The sequence below is a fragment of the Cervus canadensis genome, chromosome 16 (assembly GCF_019320065.1).
Source record: "Cervus canadensis isolate Bull #8, Minnesota chromosome 16, ASM1932006v1, whole genome shotgun sequence".
Taxonomy (NCBI): Eukaryota; Metazoa; Chordata; class Mammalia; order Artiodactyla; family Cervidae; genus Cervus; species Cervus canadensis.
The window spans coordinates 40,217,238-40,243,987 of record NC_057401.1 but is presented as its reverse complement, the minus strand read 5'-3'; the positions used below and the strand labels follow the sequence as shown (position 1 = coordinate 40,243,987).

Below are 26,750 nucleotides of genomic sequence, written 5' to 3'. Positions count from 1 at the left end.
ATCAAATTACTTATATAGAAGAATAGAATTTTTTCTGGTCATGATAAGAGGCAACAGGGTATAATAGAAAAAGAATATGGGATATGGAGGCAACCTGATCCTAGGTTTTGTCAGAGGAAGAGAGATTGTTAGATTCTTTTAGAACCCACTTAACAGATCAAGAGATAAGCCTGGGGACTTCCTTGGTGGTCCAGTGGTTAAGAGTCTGCCTTGCAATGCAGGGGACACGGGTTCAAGCCCTGGTTGGAGAACTAAGATCCCACCTGCCTCCAAGCAACTAAGCCCATACTCCATAAGCAGAGTGTCCCTGCGCTGCAAAGAAAGATCCCATGTGACGCAACTAAGACCTGATATAGCCAAATAAATAAATATTTCTTGAAAAAGTGAGAGTAGCTAGGCCAATTTAATAGAACTTGTGAATCCCATTTATAAATGTAATTACCAAAATTATCAGTGCCAGACTCTGGGCTACAGGCCATTTGTCATTCTTCCTCCTCAGTTATCATCTCAGTTCTTATTGTGGAAATTGACACTTCCTCCCACCAAAACTTAAGTCATGGGGTATTCTTGAAACCTGACCAGTCAATCCTTTTAAAGGATCTCAATCCTGAATATTCATTGAAAAGACTGATGCTGAAGTCGAAGCTTCAGTACTTTGACCACCTGATATGAACAGCTGACTCATTGGAAAAGACCCTGAATCTGGAAAAGATTGAGGGCAGGAGGAGAAGGGGGTGACAGAGGATGAGATGGTTGGATAACATAACCCACTTAATGAACATGAGTTTGAGCAAACTCCAGGAGATAGTGAAAGACAGGGAAGGCTGGTGTGCTGCAGTCCATGAGGTCACAAAGAGTTGGACAAAACTTAGCAAGTGAACAACAATAAATTCTTGAAACTGAGGGAGGAATTTCACATTCCTGGCTACTAAACACATGAAAACTCACCCCTGTGTGTATCAAAGGTCATTTCTACTTCCCTGAGACAGTGTATCTCAAGTCAAATAAAGAAGGCAGTAGGAAGGAGTGGCAAGTTTGTGGGTAAAGGTGAAAAGAGAGCGGGTTTTTGCCTGTTTCCCTTTGAGGCAATCATGTGGTGGGAGAGAAGCTCCTTTTATCTCCTGGGCTTCTCCAGGGAAAGAAAAGGGTAGACGATCTCATTGATGGTACCTACCAAGGACAAAGCAACCCTATACCTAAGGTCACATTTGCCAAAGGCAATGGACAAGTGACAGTCAGACACTAGGGGGTATGTGATGCCAATGAGGCAGGCAGGGTGGGTATAATCACCTCAGACCCTGGAGAGCAGATCTGTGATTTCACTGGGGAAAACCATAGATGCCCCTGAGGAAAATGACGGATGAGAGCTATTGTCTAGGAACCAATGGATCAGAGGCAGTACAGGACTGCCCTCAGTTCCAAAAGCCCCAAATTTCCCACTGATTTGGGCCATGTGGATCTCTGCTCTTCATACACTTAGACATCATCTTGGACTGAATCAGGAGCAAAGGGAGAAAGCAGAAGCCAGAAAGACTAGGATTTATTTAAAAGAGTTATCTAAAGAGACTGTATTATTGAATCAGGAGACTTTATTGGATTGCACTAAATTATTGACTGAATATTCAATCCAATATCGAGTTCCTAGTACTCAATGGGATTAGAGCTCGAGGGATAAGCTACTTAAAAAAAGAAAGAATAAGAAAGTTGCATCTTCCCATGCACATCTGAGTGCAGTGTGAGAAAATATGTGACCCTGCACCTCAAGGGAAGGGCGCTTCTATTTCATTGGACTTTACTGTTTTTATTACTCCAGGCACATACTCAAGGCCTCCTCTGATTTTCTCCCACACGGAGGCTTGAAACCATGCCACGTGCTCTTGCTGGTTGCCAAGTCATTTTTCTCCCCTCAGTGATTCAGCCTTCTCCAAGAAGTCTTTCTAAACCATCAAAGAGCTAACATATGCCCTGACATCACCCTGTTCAACTCACAAGTTCCCTCTGTGTTGCTCCGTATGTTTCCCTTACCTTGTAGCTGTTGTTCAGCTGCTAAGTCACGTTCAACTCTTTGCCACCCCGCTGACCGCAGCATGCCAGGCTTTCCTGTCCTTCACTATGTCCCGGAGTTTGCTCAAACTCATATCCACTGAGTCGGTGATTATTTCTAACTAATACTTATTAACAACACTAAAATGTCTAATTTCTGCTTTTATTCACTTTCTTTTATATAGCAGTCAGTATTTCCAAGCCTAATTTGAAAATGTATGTATAGAAGGTAGATAATAGAAGTTTTTTCTCCATTGCCTTATGTAGCTCTTCAGGCCAGTAAGTGTTTTAAAATGGCCATGGTTGACAGTTAAATTATATTTTAGTAGAACAGTGTTTCTGTGAAATGGAACGTTTTCCATTCATTTTCCATCAGCTTCAGCAACAGGATGATACTCGAAATATGGTTGCATAAAATCTTGAAGCTTCTTCACCCTTAACAGATGACTTCTGTCTCGGCTCTTACAATGTTTGAGGTACTCAAGGGACTACCTTTTCAACAAATCCAGTACAGGTTTGTTTTATTATTGAGGTTTAATTGGTTATTAAATAAAATATTTTATATCTAAGGTGATATAAACAAATCTGCTCTTTTCAACAAATCCTGTACAGATTAGTTTTATTATTGACGTTTAATTGGTTATTAAATAAAATATTTTATATCTAAGGTGGTAACTTGAATCCTCTCTCGGATTGCTCAGATTAGATAATGTGCTTAGTGTTTGGTTGTTGTTGTTGTTTATCACTAATTATGTCCAACTCTTCTTATGACCCCATGGACTATAGCTCACCAGGCTCCTCTGTCCATGGGATTCTCCAGGCAAGAATACTGAAGTAGGATGCCATTTCCTTCTCCAGGGGATCTTCCTGACCCAGGGATCTCCTGCATTGGCAGGCAGATTCTTTACCACTGAGTCATCTGGGAAACCCTAGTTGCTAATTTATCTGGCAACTTCAGGAACATATATTCTTGATACATAGAATTATCCTAAAATCAAGTGAGAAAGCAGGTGGACGACACTAAGATTTATTGATTATCTTCTACATTTCATTGATTATTGATATTTTATCCAATTTTATCTTTATAAATTTCATTCTTTCTTTCTTTGTAATCATTCATTGTTGAAGATCTATAATGTGCCAAATGTCAGGTGCTGAGAACACAGAAGTGAACCAGACTGGTTTGGTGTCTTTTTTCATGAAATTTGCAATATAGTTGTTTGCTGACTGAAACATGAAAATAGCTGTGAAATTCTCAAAAAAAAAAACAAAAAAAAATCAAGAATGTGCTGACGGCTAACTAGGGAAGAAACTGGGAGACTCTAGGAGGAGAATATAACTTAGACTAGCCACTTAGGGAAGACTTCCCTGTGGAGATCAAGATTACAAACCCCTGATGTATGAATTGTTTAAGTTCATCTAATTGCAGAAAGGAAAAAGAGATGCACAAGATGTGTGGGAGAGCCTCATTGCAATAGACCAAGGAGAAATGGTGGTGACTTGGACCAGGGCAGCACAGGTAGGAATGGAGACAAAGTAGGTGGCGAGTCCCCCGGAGGAGGAAATGGCACCCCACCCCAGTATTCCTGCCTGGGAAACCCCGTGGACAGAGGAGCCTGGCGAGTTACGGTCCACGGTGGTCACAGAAGTCAGACAACTTAGCTACTAAACCACCACCACAGGTGGTGAGTCAAGATACAGGCAAGAGGTAGGATTGGCAGGAGTTGGGGCTTCCCTGGTGGCTCAGAGGTTAAAGCGTCTGCCTCCAATGCGGGAGACCTGAGTTCGATCCTTGAGTTGGGAAGATCCCCTGGAGAAGGAAATGGTAACCCACTCCAGTATTCTTGCCTGGAGAATCCCATGGACGGAGGAGCCTGGTAGGCTACAGTCCACGGGGTGGCAAAGTGTCTGAGCGACTTCACTTTCACTTTCAGGGGTCTAATGAATGTGGAGACAGAGGCAGAAGGGAAGATTTAGGGTGACTCTCTGGTGGTCCTTATGATTTTGGTGTAAATGTGAAGTATTCAACAGGTGGATTTTGAAGGTGAAAAGGCTTGTGTCTGGATTCTGACTTTCCTACTGATCAACTAAATTAATTAGATTATTGTAGTAGTCATGCTGTTCATCTTTAAGACAAAACTCAAAATAACTAACTTTGCCAGGTAGTCCTCCTCTCCTTGTCCCTTAAATGTGGATATTCCTTAGGTCCTTGTCTTCCCTCATTTCACATACTCTCTCTAAAAGAGATTATCCATCTATTTTCATAGATTCAACTATTATCTATATGCCATTAATGTCCAAATCTCTATGTAACCCCAGAGCAGACATTTTCTTGAGATCCAGAGTTACGGATACAGTTAATTCCCAGGCAAGTATCTTGGACAACTTATACTCAGTACTTCCCAACTGACTTCATCATCACTCCAAAACCATTCTTCTTTATTTATTTATTTTTGAGTTTTGTCTTAAAGATGGACAGCATGACTACTACAGTAATCTGATTAATTTAGTTCATCAGTAGGAAAGTCAGAATTCAGACACAAGCCTTTTCACCTTCAAAATCCACCTGTTGAATACTTCATATTTATGATGTGAGCGGGCAGGAGGAATAGGGGACAACAGTGGATAAGATGGTTGAATAGCATCACTGACTCAATGGACATGAGTTTGAGCAAACTCCGGGAGATAGTGAAGGACAGGGAAGCCTGGCGTGCTGCAGTTCATGGGGTCACAAAAGAGCTGGACACGACTTAGCAACTGAACAACTAAATGATGTAAGAATAATTTATTAAAGCATATCTCTGAGCTAGGCCTTCTGTTAACCATTTTACATATATTGTTTTATTAATTTTCAGAGCAACCTACCTGTAATCTAAGTATCAGTATTATTCTTATGTGGATGAGAAAAAGACATGGAGAAATTAACTAAGTTCCCCAAAGTTATACAACTACTACATAGCATGACTTTATACCCATTGCTTTCCTTTGCCCAAGATCTTGCATGCTTTTAACATTAGTACTAGTGCTCAAACTTGAGCACTCATCAGAATTACTGAAGGGCTTCTTGAAACACAGACTGAGCTGCTGAGCAACACTGCTGAGCAACACCCTTTGAGTTTCTGATTCTGGTGGCAGATGAGGTCTGAGATCTTGCATGGCTAACTAGTTCCAGCAGCCCACCACAATGATACTGGGCGGCCAAAAAGTTCATTCATAACATCTTATAGAAAAACCCAAATGAAATTTTGGCCACCCAATATTCTGCCATCAGCATTTTAACTTGTAAAAGAATCATCAGATTATAAATTGGTTAACTCATACTAACCACTAACATCCTAATACAGCATTATTAAAATATGTTGATAATATAAAATTTTATTAAAAGATTTTTTACCTATCTAATCCTATGGTCTCTAAAACAGAATCCACTCCTAATCCCTGTCATGGACTTCAAAAAATTACTTCCAGACATAAACTGTAACTAACAAGCTCTTCACAATTTTTACAACATTAAGTGTATTTATTAGCATTATGTATATGTGCATTATGTCAAGATATGTATGTGTATACATATACATATTGAATTCAGTTAAGCTTCAATTTGTCCTAACTTGATTTGTAAATTTATTTTCCCAATTTAAAATATTATTCAGTCTGTTTAGCACAAAGGTGGTCTCCCCGCTGCAAATCCAGTTTCTACACTTCAGTCCCAATCAGACATCTTTTAACCATGGCTGTTCTCTAATTCTTGTATATCTCAGATTAGCACTCATTCCATCTCTTAAAGGGCCGCATTACTTTCTATGAGCATATTAGTCATAACCCAATTTTTTATTTTAGCAAAAAAAAAAAGATCACACAATTCCTTCCCCTGTTAAGGTATTTTCAGATGTGTCATGTAGGTATGCTTCTGTTTAAACTATTCTTTCTTGTCTCAGTGATGCTTAGAAAATTCAGTTTAGTTACGGACTTAGACAAGTGACTCAGTGACACGTAGGTAATGGGAGGGAGGGAGCAGCATTAACTAGCTCCATAAACCACTAAAAATCTGTAGAATTAGTGTCACACCTTTGAATTAGAGTCAAAATCAAGTTGGAGGTAGTGCATAGAGCAGGTAAAAAGATACGGGCACTGCTTTGGTAATGCCTGCCATGGGGTCACATCTGTAACACCAAATTCCTGTATTTACTTATTAAGGTACTACACTTAAAAAAATGACAGAGCTTCCCTGGTGGTCCAGTGGTTAAGAATCCACCTGCCCAATGCAGGGACACCAGTTCAATCCCTGGTCCAAGAAGATTCCTCATGCTGCGAGGCAATGAAGCCCCCTTGCCACAACTACTGAAGTCTGAACACCTAGGGCCTGTGCTCCACAAGAGAAGCCACTGCAATGAGAAGCCTGCTCGAAGGTAGCCCCCACTCACCGCAACTAGAAAACTAGCAGTGAAGACCCAGGGCAAACAAAAAGTTAAATAAATAAATAATTTTTTTAAAAACTTTATTATTTTTAAAAATACTGATTGATGATGATAAATCAACAGAAAAACAAGCAGAGACCAAGAGCTCCTCCTGAAACAAAATGCTCCAGGTACAGTAGTAAAAAGTCCTGAGAGCCCCAGATGAAATGTGACTTTCTGAGGAAAGTGGATAATTTTTACTTGATGGTGAATCGTTAAAAGTGAACCAGATGATTAAACTTAATGGAACAGCCACATTAAACTGAAATTAGTAAAAAACATGCCTCAGGCAGCCTACAACCTTTTATTTGTTGTTGTTTAACTTCTGCCTTTTACAGTGGCCATGATGAATGACATCACAAAAGAAAAAAATCCAATTAAATTCTAAGAGCTCAATAAACCCCTAATGTCTGCTTGTCACCACCACTTTCACTTGCACTGATGTCTTATGTTTCCTCTTCTCCCCAAGAAGAGAAAAAAAGAACTGGCCCCAGGGGGGTTCAACAGAAGCGGAGCTGAGTAGAGAAAGAGCACACTAAAGCTTCCGGAAGTTTCTATCCTGTGCACTTCATCAGATGCAGACACTGTGCTGGAAGGAGGGTGAAGTTAAATTGTTTTATTATCATATATAAAGATATATGTGTGAAAAGGTGCATTTTCCCACTAGTTTTCAAATATTGATAAATCAGAAGTGGAATCTGCCGAGCAATCCCTGTTCACACTCTTAGTTGGCATCTCCGCTGCCCTTTTATAGTGTCCTGGTGTTTGTTCTATAAGTCATCAAAATGGTGCCTCCTGACAGCTAAAAATAAGTTTCTGATTACTTTTACGTGATAAATCTTGTGACCAGATATGGTATTCACCAGTAAGTGTGCAGCGATTACATATTGAAAGTGATGAAAGAACCAGTCGAGGGGAGTCTATAATCTAGCGGAATGCAGAATATAATAAATCACATGGAAAGATAACAGTTGCCACTTGGTAGAAGAATACTGGCTTTTGATAACAGATTTTACCTGAGCGATACCGTGTGTTTGTTAAATGGGGTTTTCAAAGTCCTCAGAAAAAGTTCTCAAAGTCAAAATAAAAACAAAAACCTGTTTATTATTAACTAAGAGCTAATAATAGTAACAGTGTCTTAAATTTGGAAGATATTTTATAAAACACATGTTTTTATCCCATGTTTATGTAGGAATTAACATAGTATTTGTATATCGTCTCTAAATAGTGCTTCATGACAGCCTTGTCCTATAGCTCCATTATCTTCATTTTCTGATAAAGATCCTGGTGCTGCGAGGTTAATTGACTCTTGTATGATCTCACATTTGGTGAGTGAGAGGATGAGCAAGAGCCACGCATGGTTCTCCTGGTGTGGTGCTCCCTGCACTGTGCCAGGCTGCTGACCATGGCTGCCCCAGAGCCAGATCCAATGGGCAATGACATTGGTTTCGTTACTCATGAGATACTGAAATAGCTTTTTAAGAGCTCTCTTCAGTCATTAGAATTTGACGATGGAGAGTTAAAACTTTCCCCAGTGGCTCTTTCTGTGTAATCAGGGTTTCAACGTTTTCTTAGCATGTCACATTACACAAATCATGGTGTTCACTTGTTTTACATTTCTTATTGCGTTTGTCTCACTTCTAAGCAATTTCCTCCCCATTCGCATTTATCTTACATTATTTCTGTCAAATTGCTTTCAGGGCTACAAATTGCATGAATAATATTCTCTTCCTCAAACTTTGCTGTTAACTAGCAGTAGCTGTGTGGTGTTGGACACAGTTTATCTCTCAAAATGAGGTGGTTGCACAGAATAATCTAAAAGTCTCTTCTTGCACTCAAAGTCTAATCTGACTCTCACACGATCTGTGTGATTTGGGAAACTCTATGTACTCTAGAGCCTCAGTTTCTTGACTCTGCAATGATGCATTAAATTAGCTCATGTTTCCCAAAATTAGTTTCTTGGAAATCTGTTTTGGGGAACATCAGTATGGATCACACCCAAAAAGGATTCATAAGCAAAGAAAGCTCAGGAAAGCCAGGTCAAATAATGTTCAGTACAGTTTGGGACTGTAGGTACTTATAGCCTTTGTTAAGTTAATGGGCAGTGGGAGATTCTAAGAAAGAAGCAGAATATGAAGTATTTCCCAAAATTATTGGGCCACAGAACCTTTTTTTCTCAGCATTTTGTATAAATGATTTTCCATGGGACATACTTATATAAAGTCTGGGTTACATGTTTTTAAGTCCCCTTTTGCCCTGAGATTCTATTTTCAAATATGTTTGTAGAAGTTACTCTGAATATTCCATACAGTGTTAATCAAGAGAACACGGAGTTGGTTTGCTTGTTGCTGTTGTTGACATTACTATTGTAACATAGCTGGTGCTCCACTTAGACAGAGTTGAAATAAGGTAGAGATTGTTACCAAACAGAATTTGGGTCTGCTCAACTGCTGAACAGCAAAGCCAATCTACTGACTCCAGGTTGTAATGAAGGAAAGTACAGCATGTATCGTAGGCACCAAGCAAGGAGAATGGGTAGCTCATGCTCAAAAGACCCAGCCTCCCTGATAGCTTTTAGGAAGGGGTTTTTAAAGGCAACATTTGGCATGAGAATTGCTGCTTATGGACCTTCTTCTGACTGGTTGATGGTAAGGTAACAGGGTAATGTTTCAGGAATCATAATCATCAACCTTCTGGTTTCAAACAATCTGGGGTCTACATGCTTGTGGTAGCATGTAAATCACCATCCTCCACCTTATGTGGGGGGCTTGTTTCTGCAGAACCCAAAATATTTGTCAGATTGTTACGTATATCTCTTAGGACTGTGTATAACTATCTTATACACAGAGTGATAAGACTATCTTATCACTGAATGATTTGCTTTTCCTTTGTTTGCACATTCCCTCACTTCCCTAATTAGTAACTGCTTGAGTCTGCTCTTTGGAACTCAGGCAAGGCCCAGGAGGCTAAAGCCTTTTTCTACAAACAAGAAAGAACCAACACAGAAGGGCTTTTATACCCAGGAGGACCTCACAGGATCCTCACAGGTTTCAAGATTAGCAGCCTTCCTATGAACGCTAACCTTTCTGTATGTATACTTACAACTGAGGTCTGAAAAAAGTTCTTGATAAAAAGCACTTTTTGAAAAAAATTGTGAATAGCCTTAGATTATCAGAAGACCTGTGAGATACTGCCCAAAGTCTTGCTGAGGTGGGAAAAAGGGAACTAAAGAAACAGCAGGGAAGTCAATACAGTGGAAATGAAATTCAGAATAAGTAACATGGGCTACATTTTCAAGTTAAAATCATCCTCTTCACTTTAGTTGTGTCTTTATGTTCATTAGCTCAACCCTTTACCCAGACCCATGTCACTGGCTGTTTATCTTATCAGAGCTTCTGCTTGATTGCCTTCAGGGGCAGAGAACCCACTACTTCATAAAGCAGATTATTCAATTTTAGGCTGACTCTAATTTTTAGAAGGTCCTTTCCCATATTAAACTAAAATACCCTGAAGTGTCCTTGGGCATTTTTCTATTGTTCTGGCCTGTAGTTTTTGATTCTTCAAAATGAAGATTACTAAACTTTACACGAATTCCAGTTCTGGAAATTTCTGTGATTATAAGGAAACATGCTCATTAACAAATGGCATTTACTATTGAGGATTTCCATAAACAGTAAAAGAAAAAAAATCTGCAACCCTTAGAAAGACTTGAATGAAAGTTAACTTTGCATTGCATCATGAAGACAAACAGTTTAGGATCACATGCTTGACTTTTACTTTCTTTAATTTTTTTTTTCTACACTAGTTACATTCAGACCAGGATAGAGGAGATGGATCACTTAAATATATCCTTTCAGGAGATGGAGCAGGAGATCTCTTCATTATCAATGAAAACACAGGGGACATACAGGCCACAAAGAGGCTGGACAGGGAAGAAAAACCTGTTTACATACTTCGAGCTCAGGCTATAAACAGAAAAACAGGGAGACCCGTGGAGCCCGAGTCTGAATTCATCATCAAGATCCATGACATCAATGACAATGAACCAATATTCACCAAGGAGGTTTACACGGCCACTGTTCCCGAAATGTCTGATGTCGGTAAGTGAGATGTGATTCAATTGTTTCCTATAGTAGTACATCAGCTGAATCAGGAATCCTATGAGTGAAATTTGCTGAAGTGAATGAACTTGGCTGCTACATTCTAGATGCACTGTGTTTCAAACAATCCATTTAGGTCCTTTTTGGAAGTGGACCAGTATCTCCTGAGATTAGTCTTATTATTTTTAAGAAAACAACATTTGCTCTAGTGATTAGCGAATGAAAAGCAGCAGAGTGAGAAGGGCAGGGAGAAGGAGAGATCATTTCATCTGTTTCCTCTCCCACTTTAAATGTCCACTTTATTTCTTGATAGTCCTCTCTATTTCTTTTAGCCCATAGTAGAATTGGGCATTAGGTAAGGATCTCCCCAGTGGAAAACAAAAGCCCTGAGTTTACAGTTCAGACTGAAGAGTAATTATATTTGAGAAAGAGACTCAAAGAAAACTGTTTTAAAAATCCATGAAAAATACACAGATGATGTCTATGGGATATATTCTTTACTAATTGGTGAAAATTGAGACTTTCATGACATTAATATGGTTAGTTAATACTCTGTGCAGAATTCTACTACCAATTTTAATGTGTGCATTTAGTTTACTTAGATTGAGAAAATGTGAATTTTTCTTAAATTAAGAAAAAAAATCCTACTGACATCATTGTGAACCACATTAAAACACTTCAGGAGAGACAGTGACAAATTTTCAACTACTTGTGTAAAGGGTTATTTTAAGTTTCACTCAGTGTCAAGTTCAAAAGGGCTAGATTACATAATAAAAACATTTCCATCATTCTGTGAGTCAGATATCACGGATATTTCAGTTCACAGTTCCAAGACTTGAACAATAGCTAATCTACAGAAATGATTATAAAACATCCAAATTTTTCTCATGAAGAAGTTGCTCATCTCATTACTTGAAGTCACTTTATTTTGTTAGAAAAATCACAAATCATCACCAAAGTGGAGGATTAGAATTCTTTTAAACAGAAGATTTGTTAGGAAAAAAATATTTTTCCTCTGTGTGGTAAAGGGCAAAAAGAATTAATGAAAGGCTGTCTGATGATCAGCACCAGGCAGAGCAGCTATATAGGCAGATGTGAAAAGCGTGACTGTGCAATCAAAGGGGCACCATTTGCTTCTGAAGCCATTATAGAGTCAAATATGCTTTGTAAATATTTGGGGGGTACCTGGCAATAACAGGTCTTGAGGAAAAGAAGGCTTTTTCCAATTTGCACACAGGCACAGTTACGTTGATATTCATCATTATCATAAATTAACATGCCATTATTGTGATAATAAAGGAATCCTAAAGGAATCACATAAAGGTAGTGGGACAGCAACAAGGTGGTATAAATGGACTTTGGTGTCAAATGGACCAGAGTTTGAAACTATCACTACTAATAAGCAACTACATGGCCTTAGGAAAATAAACAACTTGATGTCTCTGACCCTCCAGTTTCATATCTATAGAAAAGAAATAATAAACATCAACTCCTAAATCCCTATCATAAGAATGAAAGGAAAAAACAAGTGCACAACCCCAAGTACCACACCAGCAACTAATAGGCATTCAAAATATCCAGATAATCATATTCTAAAAGCAATCAAATTGTGCATTGATGTCAAGTATGAACATAGATGTTTGTTGACTTCTACTATTAATTCTCACTCTAAAATCTTATGCTTTCTGGGCTTCTCTGGTGGCTCAGTGGTAAAGAATCTGCCTGACAACGCAAGACACTCAAGTTCGATCCCTTACCCAGGAAGATCCCACATGCCAGAAAAAATAAATAAATAAATAAAATCTTATGCTTTCATTCTTCCCTCATTCCTTGCTAAATTACAAGGATGGATGCTCTATCTCATGCATCAACATGCTCCATCCAAGAGTATGCCACCCTAAGACAGTATAGTGTATTAGTTCAATGAATAGAATTGGTTAGATATTATAAGAGCAAGGTGAAAATTCCAGTATTCCTTAACTGTGACTTCCCTACCCTGTTCATGGACAGGAGAATTCTATCAGTATGTTTACTCTGTCTTATATGAATACCAAAATTCATCCATAAAATGATCTTAATCAGAGGGTCTTACCTTTTTAGGAAGTCACAGACCCCTTTCAGAATCAGATAAAATCTATGACACTTCTCTACTGTGTCATATCCATTTAGGCATACACATAAAAATTTGCATGGAATTTCATGGGGATTAGGGGTACTTTGAATGGTATTTGAATGGTATTTAGAGACTATGGTCTCTAAAATAAGAATGCCAATCTGAAACAGCATAGCTTTCTTTGTACACTTAATTATAATCATCTTTGGGGATTATAAATTCCAGATGTGTATTCTCCACTATTCCAATTAATTCTTTACTTAATCCAAAACTACTTCTCTTAAGGTTCAAGGCAAGGTCTTTCAGCCTCTTAGAATTATCATCCTAGGTGATAAATCTATCACCTAGGATGCTTTTATTTATAAATAACAGAAAACCCAATTCAAATTACTTTAAACAATGAAAGTGTTTAGTGGTCACATTAAGTCTAAAAGCAAAGTGGACTTTGAACATAGTTTGATTTGGACCCTAGCTATTTCTCTGTAATTTTGTCCTTTTCAGCTTTGTCCTCAGACTGGCACTGCCAAGATCACAAAATACCTGCTGCATTTTCAGGCTCCACATCAGAACGTTACATTCAGGGGGCAAAAGCACCTATGACACAACAAACTTTCAGCAAAATCACAAATGGCCCTCCAACTGAACAATACCTAAACTAATCCTTGTAGAAAAAGTAGTACAAGATACCAATATATTTAGGCCTAGACAACTTGAAAGAATCACTGTAGCAAAATCCCAATCAAATCTCACCCTTGGAGATGGACTGGAATCAGTTCCACCCAAAGTCATGATCATTCCCATGCTCCCCTTTAATTTAATCCTTGTTGTTTTTAGTCACTAATGGGAAGTGAATGTCGCTCAATCGTGTCTGACTCTTTGCGACCTCATGGACTGTAACCCACCAGGCTCCTCTGTTCATGGGGATTCTCCAGGCAAGAATACAGCAGATGGGTAGCCTTTCCGTTCTCCAGGGGATCTTCCCAACCCAGGGATCAAACCCAGGTCTCCTGCATTGCAAGCAGATTCTTTAGCAGCTGAGCGACCATATCCAGTTCTTTTGCAGTCCCATGAACTGTAGCCTGCCAGTCTGTCCATGGGATTTCCTAGGCAAGAATACTGGAGTGGGTTGCCATTTTCTTCTCCAGAGAATGATCCCAACCCAGATATGGAACCTATGTTTCCTGAATTGCAGCCGGATTCTTTACCACTGAGTCACCTAGGAAGCCCAATTTAATCCTTTCAATATTTATGAACATTGCTCACATTCTTTCAGAATAAGAAATCCAAGGCTTTTTAGCCCAGATTCCTACTGTGGTTCTCCACTCCCTTGCCATGATAGTTTTGTATAGAAGTATGATTGTGCTTTTTCCCAATGTGTGGGTATCAAGGATCCATAATGAACCCTTAATTTATTTTCAATTCATGTTTCTTTCATTACAGGCACATTTGTTGTCCAAGTCACTGCAACTGATGCTGATGATCCAACCTACGGGAACAGTGCTAAAGTTGTCTATAGCATCCTACAGGGGCAGCCCTATTTTTCAGTTGAATCAGAAACAGGTTAGAATTCCTCTTGCATCTTCTTTTTAAGATCTGTAATTTTAATTGACATGCTCAGCTGAGCTAGCATATTTTTAATAAAAACAATCAGTGTGATTGAATTTTCTTAGATTCATCTCCAAGCACCAATGACATATTTGTAAACATGACATCCAGATCATTTTAATCAAGAAATCTGACAATGGATCTTTCATCTACTGTGTTTATACAAGGGAGATTTGGAAAAATTACACATTGCCTTATTATTTCTTCCAGTTTGAGATAAAACTAAAAGGCCAACCCTTTTTGATAGCCAAGAGGGTTGTTTACACTTATTCTGATTCTTCTTTTTCTAGTCACTTAGTAGGATTGCATCTCTCTACCTTACTGGAAAGCTAGATATAGCCATGTGATTTATTTGGGGCAATGAAATGTGGTAGTCATATGAGTCATTTCCAAGTAAAACTTTTAGACCTGGTGCATAATCCACCATTTTCCCTCCCACTTGCCACAGTGATCATGGATGGAAACCAGTATCAAGTGAGTCTTCAGCCTGAATATCTAAAGGTTATCATGAGCAAATTTTCTTTCTGGCCTACCCAGAACACTTTAGTTTTGTTAAACCACTGAGATTTTACTTTGTTTGTTGTCACATTGTCTAGCTTATCTTAATTGATACTGCCCTAAAAAAAAAAAAAATGGATTGCCTTAACTCTTTTTTCCACATCTCAGTTTTCTGCACTTTCTCCACAAAGTAGCATACTATCTATGACGAATTATGTTTTAATATATACCACTTGTATTGTATTGTAACTTTGGCTTAAAACTCAGCATTCAGAAAACTAAGATCATGGCATCCGGTCCTGTCACTTCATGGCAAATAGATGGGAAATAATAGAAACAGTGACAGACTTTATTTTCTTGGGCTCCAAAATCACTGCAGATGGTGACTGCAGCCATGAAATTAAAAGATGCTTGCTCCTTGGAAGAAAAGCTATGACCAACCTAGACAGCATATTAAAAAGCAGAGACATTACTTTACCAACAAAGGTCCGTCTAGTCAAAGCTATGGTTTTTCCAGCAGTCATGTATGGATGTGGGAGTTGGACTATAACAAAAGCTGAGTGCTGAAGAATTGATGCTTTTGAACTGTGGTGTTGGAGAAGACTCTTGAGATTCTCTTGGATTGCAAGGGTATCCAACCAGTCTATCCTAAAGGAAATCAGTCCTGAATATTCACTGGAAGGACTGATGCTGAAGCTGAAACTCCAATACTTTGGCCACTTGATGTGAAGAACTGACTCATTTGAAAAGACCCTGATGCTGGGAAAGATTGAAGGTGGGAGGAGAAGGGGATGACCAAGGATGAGATGGTTGGATGGCATCACTGACTCGATGGACGTGAGTTTGAGTAAGCTCCAGGAGTTGGTGACGGACACGGGTGGCCTGGTGTGCTGCAGTCCATGGGGTCACAAAGAGTCGGTCACAATGAAGCAATTAAACTGAACTGAACTTGTACTGTATAGTAAATTCCACATGTATTTTTGCTATCATGTTAGGAGTCAAGTTCCTTTTACACAATTTTCAAGCTTCCATTATTGTTTGGATATCAAAACCTTTCTAAGTTACTATATCTAGTTGGAAATCAATGTAAGAGGTGCAATGAACTTGGAAAGAATCCCAAGGAGAAAGAAAATGTTGAGTTTAAAGACAATGAGGATGAAAAATTAAAATTATTCAACTTAAAAGACAAAAGGCTAAGGTGATCTCCTGTATTTAAATAGAGAAGTACTATTATTTGGAGAATAGAAAGCAGTTTCACTTTCACTGGAGCCAGCACTATAGGAATAAAATTGACCTGTTGTCTGAGATATTCTGTTAATAGTAAAGAAAGATATTTTCAGTTTCATTAGTCATTAAGCACTGGAATGTGCCACCAGAGAAGGTTATAAAGACTTCATCAGTGAGTTTTGAAAGACTGTGGTTAATTTAAGCCTAAGCCTTACACAGAAAGTAGATGAAATTTTAGAAGTTCTTTAAGTATTTTATAACTACCTAACAATAGAGATAATTTTTATCTAGCTGAAGAGTGTTGGTCACTGCTAGGATCTGTTGAACTAAAGTTCACCTCAGCTTTGGGGAGAAGATTCTCTAGGATCATACAAGATGATTATTATGAGAGAACCGATACTGTTTTCGTAAGACCATAGTTCTGTGGTTTAGAAGATCTTCAGAACATTCGTTATGGTGGGTATATTTGATGAGGAATCAGTGAATTCAATAAAGTGAAACTCAAGAGTCTGTGCAAGTATACGCACATACATATGCATGCTCAGTCATGTCCAACTCTTCTTGACCCCATGGACTGCAGCCCGCCAGACTCCCCAGTCCTTAGAATTTCCCAGGCAAGAATACTAGAATGAGTTGCTGCTTCCTCCTCCAGTGGATCTACCTATCCAGGGATCGAACCCACGTCTCATGCATCAGCAGGCAGATTCTTTACCCCCCGAGCCATTAGGGAAGTCTTTTCAAGTACATATGACTTTCTTAACAATTTCCTCATAATACACCTAATTGTCTTTTATTCTACTGTGGCATAGTAGTATATCACTGTGCCACATGCCAAGTTATGTTTTGCTATGTCATCTTATAACACTTAACAGTTATACAACTTACAGTCTGCATTACTGAAGGATGTAATTTACATTCGTTTTCATTCTTCTTGCATTATAGGTGAATGAGTTTATGTGTGTGTGTGTGTATGTGTGTTTTAATGTATCTACCTCCCCTATGTGGTTTTAATTTCCTTCAGTACAAAGGTTATCTATAATCAATCATCTTTATGGTCACCCATGACATCTGCATAGTGTTAGGCACATTGTGGGTGACAATCTATATTTGTTTGCATAAATTAATAATTTTGGAAAGTAATTTTTACTACATCCCTTTCCATTTCTGAATTTCATACCCACAGGTATCATCAAGACAGCCTTGCTCAACATGGATCGAGAAAACAGGGAGCAGTACCAAGTAGTGATTCAAGCCAAGGATATGGGCGGCCAGATGGGCGGATTATCTGGGACTACCACGGTGAACATCACGCTGACCGACGTCAATGACAACCCTCCTCGGTTTCCCCAGAGTAGGAACATTTGATTGAATGACTTTCTTCAGGGAACTTTTGTAAAACTGTAACTTTAAGAATGATATTTTTTTTTTATTGTTATTAATTGCCAAAGTTAGTGAACTTAGTAAGAACTTGCACATTTATTAAAAATGAACTGACAGTACTGATGCTCAGTAGATGTAAATGTTTATCAGTAATTAGCTGAGCACTTGCCTGATATGTCTGTTATTATAAAGGCAATATCATTGTTTTATTTTTCTTTATTAATAAGACTACCACAGACATAAATATGCTTGTGCAGAACATATGTTTACAAGCATGCTGCTATTTGTTAGGAAAAACTCGACTGTATATTTTGTGAATTTAATCAGGCATGTAATCTCCTTTAAGTCTTTGCAAGGGGAGGATTTATCATTTTACTGTTTCTAAAAATAAAACTGTAGAAATAACTATGCACTTAAGCCATTTGTACTCATAAATAGTTTTCCACACTATGGTTAACTGAGATACCAAAAGTCATCTCTGAAATCTTTAACAGTCATGATTAGATAAGAAGGAAGATGAAGGAAGATAAGTGCCCACTCTTAAGCAATACACTTGACCTTTTCACTTATAGACCTCAGTAGGTACTGGTTTTCATGTCATTTTTCTTCCAACATCAAAATCCCTTTCTGACCATGATTTCCTAAGTGAAAGTCACTCCGTCATATCCTACTCTTTGCGACCCCATGGACAACACAGTCCATGGGATCCTTCAGGCCAGAACACTGGAGTGGGTGCTGTCCCCTTCTCCAGGGGTTCTTCCCAACCCAGGGATCGAATCCAGGTCTCCTGCATTGCAGGCAGATTCTTTACTGTCTGAGCCACTGGAGAAAACTATTTAATACCTGAATCCCTTCTTCTAGGAGAAAATAGTTGCCCATCAGTAAGTACAAAACCCACTTATTCAAATGTGGCCGTTTTTTTAAAGCCAATCAACTGATTAAGAGCTTCTTTTATAATGGAGATACACACGGACCAATAAGAACTTTTTTAAAAATTATTTTTTATTGAAGGATAATTGCTTTACAGAATTTTGCTGTTTTCTGTCAAACCTCAACATGAATCAGCCATAGGTATACATACATCCCCTCCCTTTTGAACCTCCCTCCCGGCTCCCTCCCCATCCCACCCCTCTAGGTTGATAAAGAGCCCCCGTTTGTGTTTCCTGAGCCAGACAGCAAATTCCCTTTGGCTATCTATTTTACATATGGTAATAGAAGTTTCCATGTTACTCTCTCCACACATCTCACCCTCTCCTCCCCTCTCCCCAGGTCCATAAGTCTATTCTCTATGTCTGTTTCTCCATTGCTGCCCTGTAAATAAATTCTTCAATACCATTTTTCTAGATCCCATATACATGCGTTAGAATATGATATTTATCTTTCTCTTTCTGACTTACTTCACTCTGTATAATAGGTTCTAGGTTCATCCACCTCATTAGAACTGACTCAAATGTGTTCCATTTTATGGCTGAGTAATATTCCATTGTGTATATGTACCACAACTTCTTTATCCATTCAACTGTCCATGGACAGCTGATGTCTGTTGATGGACATCTAGGTTGCTTCCATGTTCTAGCTATTATAAATAGTGCTGCAGTGAACAATGGGATACATGTGTCTTTTTCAGTTTTGGTTTCCCCAAGGTATATGCCTAGGAGTGGGATTGCTGGGTCATATGGTGGTTTTATTCCTAGTTTTTTAAGGAATTTCCATACTGTCTACTTTTTTCAAGTATTTAATCATAGTTAGCTAAATGCAAAAACAGAATAGCTAACTGATTTCTGATTTAACGGGCAGAAGAAAGTTTTTATGAACCTTAAAACATCCATTCAGGAGCCTGACATGAAAAAATCAGGATCACCAACACTTTCTCCCAAGACCTCTTTTCTATGTGGGAATGGCTTGGGGAAGGATAGCAGGAGGATTTACCCATAACTTGTTACCAGGGGACTTCCCCCTCTCCACTCTCTCCTAGAAGAGACTGTGATCATTTCTGCATAATGTCCCAAGGACAGGGATAGGAGAATACAGGAAGGGATTGGAGGCACCCAAGTACACTTCCACTTCCCTCATGATAAAACTGGCCTCTTTTATCATTGTATCAAGAATGAGCTCAATACTTAGTGAATTAAATATTATTAAAGTATTCTACCTTAGTGGGCTTCCCTGATAGCTCAGTTGGTAAAGAATCCGCTTGCAATGTGGAAGACCTGGGTTTGATCCCTGGGTTGGGAAGATCCTCTGCAGAAGGGAAAGGCTACCCACTCCAGTATTCTGGCCTGGAGAACTCCATGGGGTCACAAAGAGTCAGACACGACTGAGCGACTTTCACAGTTTAGTAGTGGCAGTGTAAATTTTCTTTCCAAGGCAATTTGTGTAAATGGTGGGTAAAATGTAATGGGCGAGAGTAGGATAACTTTTGTTTCTGCTATTTTGGGGTGGAGGGGTAGCGCTAAGGACATGCTAGCCTGGCATATCTAAATTGAAACTCACATGTAGTCTCCTTTGACTAATTTCCAACATGAAGATGTAAGAAAAGTGTATGTCTACATAATAGACTTTTTAATTAGTAGTATAAATACAAGAATGGGAGAGATCCGTGTATAAAAAAGACACTAATATTTAAAGGGAAAAAAATCTAGTCAAAACTAGAAAAATTTCAGAGCTTTATTCCTCAATGTATTTATATATCCTAACTGCAACTAAACCAGCTCCACATATGAGTGAAGGAATCTCATCTCTACTTGGATACGTTCTCTGAAGTATGCTGTTTGTTTTCATCTTCAGTTACTATTAACAATGACAGAAAGAACTCTTAAAGAATACCTAGTAACTGGCTTAAAGTCACAGTTCAAGTTAAATTCTTTTCTGTTCTTTCTGCTAGATTACATTAACAGGAGGCTTCGAAAACTGCACCCTCCTCTAACAGTTCAGGCTTTCTCACAATCACACCGTAAACTTGGAAGCCTACTTACAGGACAAGAAAAGTGTTTTCCCTTTGCCAAGAGACAAGTCATGAAATAGAAGAAATATTCTTAACAACCATGAAAGTAAAAACATTAAAGAGACAAGGGCACCATTAATTATTTTAAGGAAAGCACAAATCTGTCTGCATCCATGGTACTATCTGAACAAACTGCTAGAAAATGGGTTTTGTTTTTATTATGATGGGGTGTAATTAGTCTGTGTTTGACTTATATCTGTCTGCTAATTAATAGGTACATATCAGTTTAAAACCCCTGAATCTTCTCCACCGGGTACACCAATTGGCAGGATCAAAGCCAGCGATGCCGACGTGGGAGAAAATGCTGAAATCGAGTACAGCATTACAGAGGGAGAGGGGCTGGACATGTTTGATGTCATCACCGATCAGGAAACTCAGGAAGGGATTATAACTGTCAAAAAGGTAATGCATTTTTAAAAATACTGTGCAAATGAAAGCATTTATTTTTCTCTGGTCCCCAAGTAACTGGGGGCAATTACATCTCACATGAACATTCCTCTCAAGTCTTGCTTATTCATTTTTTTAAGAGTAAGAGTGTTGCATGCATTGCACACATGCCAAGATGCTTCAGTCATGTCCTATTCTTTGTGACCCCATGGACTGTAGCCCACCAGGCTCCCCTGTCCATGGGATTTTCCAGGCAAGAATACTGGAGTAGGTTACCATTCCCATCTCCAGGGGATCTTCCCAACCCAGTGATTGAACCCGTGTCTCTTATATCACCTGCGTTGACAGACGGGTTCTTTACCACTAGCACCACTGGGAAGCCCAAATTTTTTTAAGATGTAGTCTAATTACATTGAGAGTTCTTTGGTTGGCTTTCAGGGGTTCTCAATAATCTTATGCATTCATTAATTCTATACTATTTAATAAATTTGTATTAAAAGGTTCCTAAGTAAATAGCATAAACAAATGAAACACATAAAAATACATGAATAAATAATATAAGTGAAGAATAAATTTTAAAACAGTGCCAGACACCGTTTGAATGCTGGAGATGCAGTAGTACATTCAACAAGATGGTCTCTGCTCTCATGGAACCGCTCCTATGGACAAGAAAGCAAATGAACAAAGAAACACATATAACTACAAATTCCACTACATGATTTGAAGGAAAGGAGTAATACAAGCAGTGACAAAGATGGTTTGAATTAGAGAGAGAAAATATAGAAAGACCACAAAAATAAAGTAACAAAATTTCCTGCAAGCTCTTTAGCTACTTTTTGAAATGCAGTAATTAAGATTTTATATTCTGAATTCCTATTTTTCTCTTACGTAGTTAATCACTACTCTGGAACACGCACACAAAAACTTTATGTTCTGAATTTTTATTTGTCCCCTATGTACTTATTTACCCCCAAAATTGTCATGGAGCAGTGTACTAAAATATGGCAAAAATTAAAAATCAATAAACTGTGTGCTTCAAAGCTAAAAATAATATTAATTTTGGTTACTGTGTTTAATGAGTTCACTTTTATTATGTATCGTGTCATATTTTCTCTCTCCTTTGGTGTAATGTTTTATTTGCTGGTAAATATAAGCATAGGTGGATGTAAATAAGAAGAAAAATTTCCCTCTTAAGCTTTGGATTGTATGTCTTAATATCTGGAAACACAATAAAACATGTTTCAGTGACATTCAGATCAATGTTTTATACTATAATATAATTAGGAAGCCCATTAGTGTGCATTAACCTTTTTAATTTTCTTGGTGCCTTATCAGATTCATGCTGAAATTTTGCCTAGCCGACTAAATCACATTCACTAACATCTTGATTAATTGTGTTTCTAGTGAGCCTTGTCATATTATCATCTAAAACTAAAAGTCAGCAATAAGCATTTGGGTTCACTATGTCTCCAGAAGCAGAGATACTTCTCCTACAGACCTCTGACAACAATGATCATTACTTTCCTTGGCAAATAATTAGCCAGATGCCCTTATCTGGATATCACTTGGAATATTTTAACACCTCATGCCAAAAACAAAAAAACAAAAAACAAATTTTGTTTTATCTGAACAAGGAATAGGAAATTAGGCTGCAAACCAGCGACGCTCCATCCTAGCTATGATCTTAGTTCCTCCACCAGGGACTGAACCCATGCCCCCTACATTGGAAGCACAGAGTCTTAACCACTGGACCGCCAGGGAAGTTCTCTGACAAATTTTAAACACTCAGTGACTGTTCAGTTAAAGCCAAATGTGACAACATCTGACACAGAATGCTCTACCACATATTTGCCAACCTGCCCCTGGTGTGGCTCCTGATAGTCAAATATAAGGACTTTTATAAAAGGGGCCTGTTTAGGTTCTCTCCTGCTTCTAGTGCCCTCTCCTGCCCATCATAAACTTTCATTCCTGGTGCATGACTTCTGCCCACAATTTCATCAGGATTGTGTGGCATCTGAACTCACATGTTTTTTCCCAACATTATGCTGTGTAGTAATGTCTCAAAGCAATATGATCACATTCATTTGTCAGTGGTTTGCATTAAAAATGGCTCATGTCTTGACTTTCTGTGTCTTGACTGCTTTAAATATGTCATTTCTTCCTCCCTTCACTTCCCACAAGCTCTTGGACTTTGAAAAGAAGAAAGTGTACACCCTTAAAGTGGAAGCCTCCAATCCTCACGTAGAACCCCGCTTTCTCTACCTGGGTCCGTTCAAAGACTCAGCCACGGTGAGAATTATGGTGGAAGATGTAGATGAGCCCCCTGTCTTCAGCAAACTGGCCTACATCCTGCAAATAAGAGAAGATGCTCAGATAAATACGACAATAGGCTCGGTCACAGCCCAAGACCCAGATGCTGCCAGGAACCCTGTCAAGTAAGCACACTTCTGTGACATGTCTCTTCCATAAGTTTGCTGATTTAAATTCAAATATTTTCTTGTAAATTGGAAAAGATGAATCCTTTTTTCCAATTAGTTGTATCTTCCTTAAAATATTACTTTACTTCTACTACCTTTACACTTCTTGTGCAATATAAAATATTATTTTAGCAACTAAATAAACCTTAAAAACTCAACATTTGGGGATTTCTCTGGTGGTTCAGTGGCTAAGATTCTGCCCTCCCACTGCAGAGGGAATGGGTTCAATTTCTGGTTAGGAAACTAAGATCCTGTATGCTTTCAGTCAGCCCCCAAAATTATTTTTTTAATTTGGGGGGAAGACATAAAATGAGCTGTAAGGAGTTTATTGCTTACATGGGAGTGGTACAAGGTAATGCAGTTGAATGGGCTGGGATTTCTTTTCAGGTCTTAGATTTGTCGAAGTTGGCGGAGGAAGTACTTTTAACAAACAAGGCACTGGGCTTGAAAGTCTGTTTTTCAAGTGTGGAAGAACCTACCATATAACACTTACAGGCAGAATTATGCTCCATTTGGATGCGTAATTTTTTTCTTTTGCAGACATGGATAAAAACAAGCACAGTTTCATGATATATGTCTGGGAAATCATGGGGAAATTAATAGAGTTGAGTCCAAATATATACCAAGTAAGCAAGCTCTATTTTCCCTGTACACCTTCACTGTAAATTACGTTGTAAGAAAGCCTCATGGCTCTTTGAGACCATCATTGCTTAAGTATGCTAGAATCTTATCACAAAAGCACTGGAGTCCACAGCTTCAAGCCTTTACCCATAGCTTAGTTGACTCGCTGAGAAAAGTGCTAAACCAGAATATTATTGTGTCAATTACACCCCGTGAAGAAAGTAAGCAGACTGAGAAATTATGCCAGTGAGTCCAAAAATCTCTGCTCAGGGCACTTGCCATGTGCCAGGCCTGGTCTAGGCGCTGGGGATATGAGTGAGAACAGTACCCAGTCCTGAATGCAGGGAGCTTGCGTTCTAACTGGGGATGACAGAAATGAGCAAACAATGAATATGTGGGCGTGTTAGTTGCTCAGTTGTGTCCAACTGTAGCCCATCAGGCTCCTCTGTCTATGGAATTCTCAAGGCAAGAATACTGGAGTGGGTTGCCATTCTCTTCTCCGGGGGATCTCCCCGACCCAAGGACTGAACCTGGGTCTCTTGAATTGCAGGCAGATTCTTTACTGTCTGAGCCACCAGGGAAGCCCTGTGATGTGTCAAGTGACACCAAAGTGTAAGCAGCAAAATAAGATGGAGAAGACAAAGGGTGGGACTTCCCTGGTGGTCCAGTGGTTAAGACTCCACACTTCCAATGCAGTGGGCTTGGGTTCAATCCCTGGTCAGGAAGCTAAGATCCCCCACGCTGTGTGGCACAGCCAGAGGAAAGAAAGAACTCAAAAGCATCTGGATACTGTCTTAGATAGTGCAGTCAGGCCTGGCCTTGTTGGAAATCATTTGAGTAAAGATTTGAATGAAATGAAGGGATGAACCACATTGATATCTGGGGAAAGAAGGTGCCAAGAAGAGGGAAAAGCAAGGGGACGACCTGATATCAGAGCTTGCCTGGCATATGGGAGGAGAGGCCGGCCAAGCTGAGAGCAGTCACTGATGAAGAGAAGTTACAGTATCAAGCATCAGGCAACAGAGAGGTTCGGTAGGTGGTGAGTGAAGCAGGTCCTACTGGGATTTGTGGGTCCTCGTAACCACTGGATTTTATTCTGATTGAGGTAAGAAGCCACTGGCAAGCTTTGAGCAGAGTTAACTAATCCAAAACTACTCTCTAAAAGGATCACATTGGTTGTTGCATGAAGAATATTTTTTTTGCAGATGAAAGACTGAGGTTCTAAGGCAATTGTTTCCTAACTTTTCAGCCATTGAGTCCTTTGTTCAAATGAAACCTCATGGCAAGTCCCACATCTAAAACACAGAAATGCCTGACTTATTTTCAGAGAATAATTTTAAATCTCTGGGGAAAGAGACTTTGTTGTTTTATCATTCTACCGGAATATTTCCTTGAATTCCATGACGGGCAACCCAGAGTAGCCACATGAGAGCTCCATCTTCCATATACATGTAACATTATTAATAAGGAAAATGGGCTTCCCAGGGGGCACTCGTTGTAAATAACCCACCCGCCAATGCAGGAGACATACCAGACATGGGTTCAATCGCTGGGTCCAGAAGATCTGGAGGAGGGCATGGCAACCCACTCCAGTATTCTTGCCTGGAGAATCCCATGATCAGAGGAGCCTGGAGGGCTACAGTCCATGGGGTCTCAAGGAGTGGGACACAAGAGAGGCAACCTAGTACGAAGCACGTAGCACACACGCAACAAGGAATTTAAACGATGGCCTTTGCTTATACAACATGAATAACTTTAAGTACTTTCACAACGTGCTTTTACTCAAAGTTTGTATATTGCATAAGAAAACAATCTTAGCAAGTCAATATCAAGACCAATTTAAATGTGCTAATGCTTGAAATTTATAAATACGAACTTTGATTACCTCTTTGATCGGTCAAAATATTTCTAATGAAAGAGATAATGTCTTCTGGGAATTTAGGCTGCATTTTTATATCTGTTTTACTTTTATACCACATACCACTTTTACCCATCGTATTTATTTTGTTTCATTATAGGAAGTAGTTAGCTTGTCAGAAGCTAGGTTGGCTGTCAACTAATTTTAAAATTTTTTCTGCCAGTTTTTCTTTGGTACATATGGATTTCATGTATAGACATAAAGATAAAAATATATATAGATACATTGGTACATAGATGTATGTTCCAGTGGTTTCTTTTATAGGAGAATTATAACTGATTCTTATATTCAGAAAGTACAACCGTATATAGTTTTTGGTTATTCAAGACATAAATATGGAACAATTAAGTGTTAGATGCCATCTTAAGTGTATAATTAATACTAGAGAATTCTTCCCCAAGCATTAATTTATCATTATTTTAGCACAAATCTTTACTTCTTTAGTCACATAAAATAATTTTCTTTCAACTACTGTATGCCACAAGTGTCCTTTGATTTACATGGAAGTCTTATGAAATGTCACTCAGAATACTTATTATGAAAATTTTACATGCAAATACATTGTCTTTTCCTGACCCACAAAGCTCCCTTCAGGATACATGAGAAGACAAATTACTGAATCACAGAATACAATAAAGTTTGAGGGGAAAAAAGGAGGTACCTAGCAGAATGATCCACTTTAATCATGATGAATTGATTACCATTTTCCTTATCAATTACTATTACAATTAATGTGACTGACAGTAAATTTCTGGATATAAGTAGAAATTATTTTGGAAAGAAAAACTACAAATAAATGAGGCTTTGTATGCCTCAAGTGAGACATCTTTCCTAAACAATGTAGACATTTTAGGTCTTCTAATGATTTTAAATCCTACAATCAAGGAAAGAAAATAATATAGAATTATTATATTTCCTAA

The 26,750-nt window shown here is 38.6% G+C and overlaps 1 protein-coding gene across 2 annotated transcripts in view; it reads left to right on the top strand.

The window, feature by feature from the left end:
* Nucleotides 1-26,750, top strand: part of CDH6 (cadherin 6) — a 142,654-nt gene that overhangs the window by 96,535 nt on the left and 19,369 nt on the right. For both annotated transcript variants that reach the window (XM_043488899.1, XM_043488901.1), the window contains exons 3-7: nucleotides 10,306-10,600; nucleotides 14,154-14,273; nucleotides 17,227-17,394; nucleotides 20,642-20,829; nucleotides 22,996-23,249. In XM_043488899.1, the coding sequence (XP_043344834.1) occupies nucleotides 10,306-10,600; nucleotides 14,154-14,273; nucleotides 17,227-17,394; nucleotides 20,642-20,829; nucleotides 22,996-23,249 (1,025 nt within the window). The remainder of the gene's footprint in view (nucleotides 1-10,305; nucleotides 10,601-14,153; nucleotides 14,274-17,226; nucleotides 17,395-20,641; nucleotides 20,830-22,995; nucleotides 23,250-26,750) is intronic.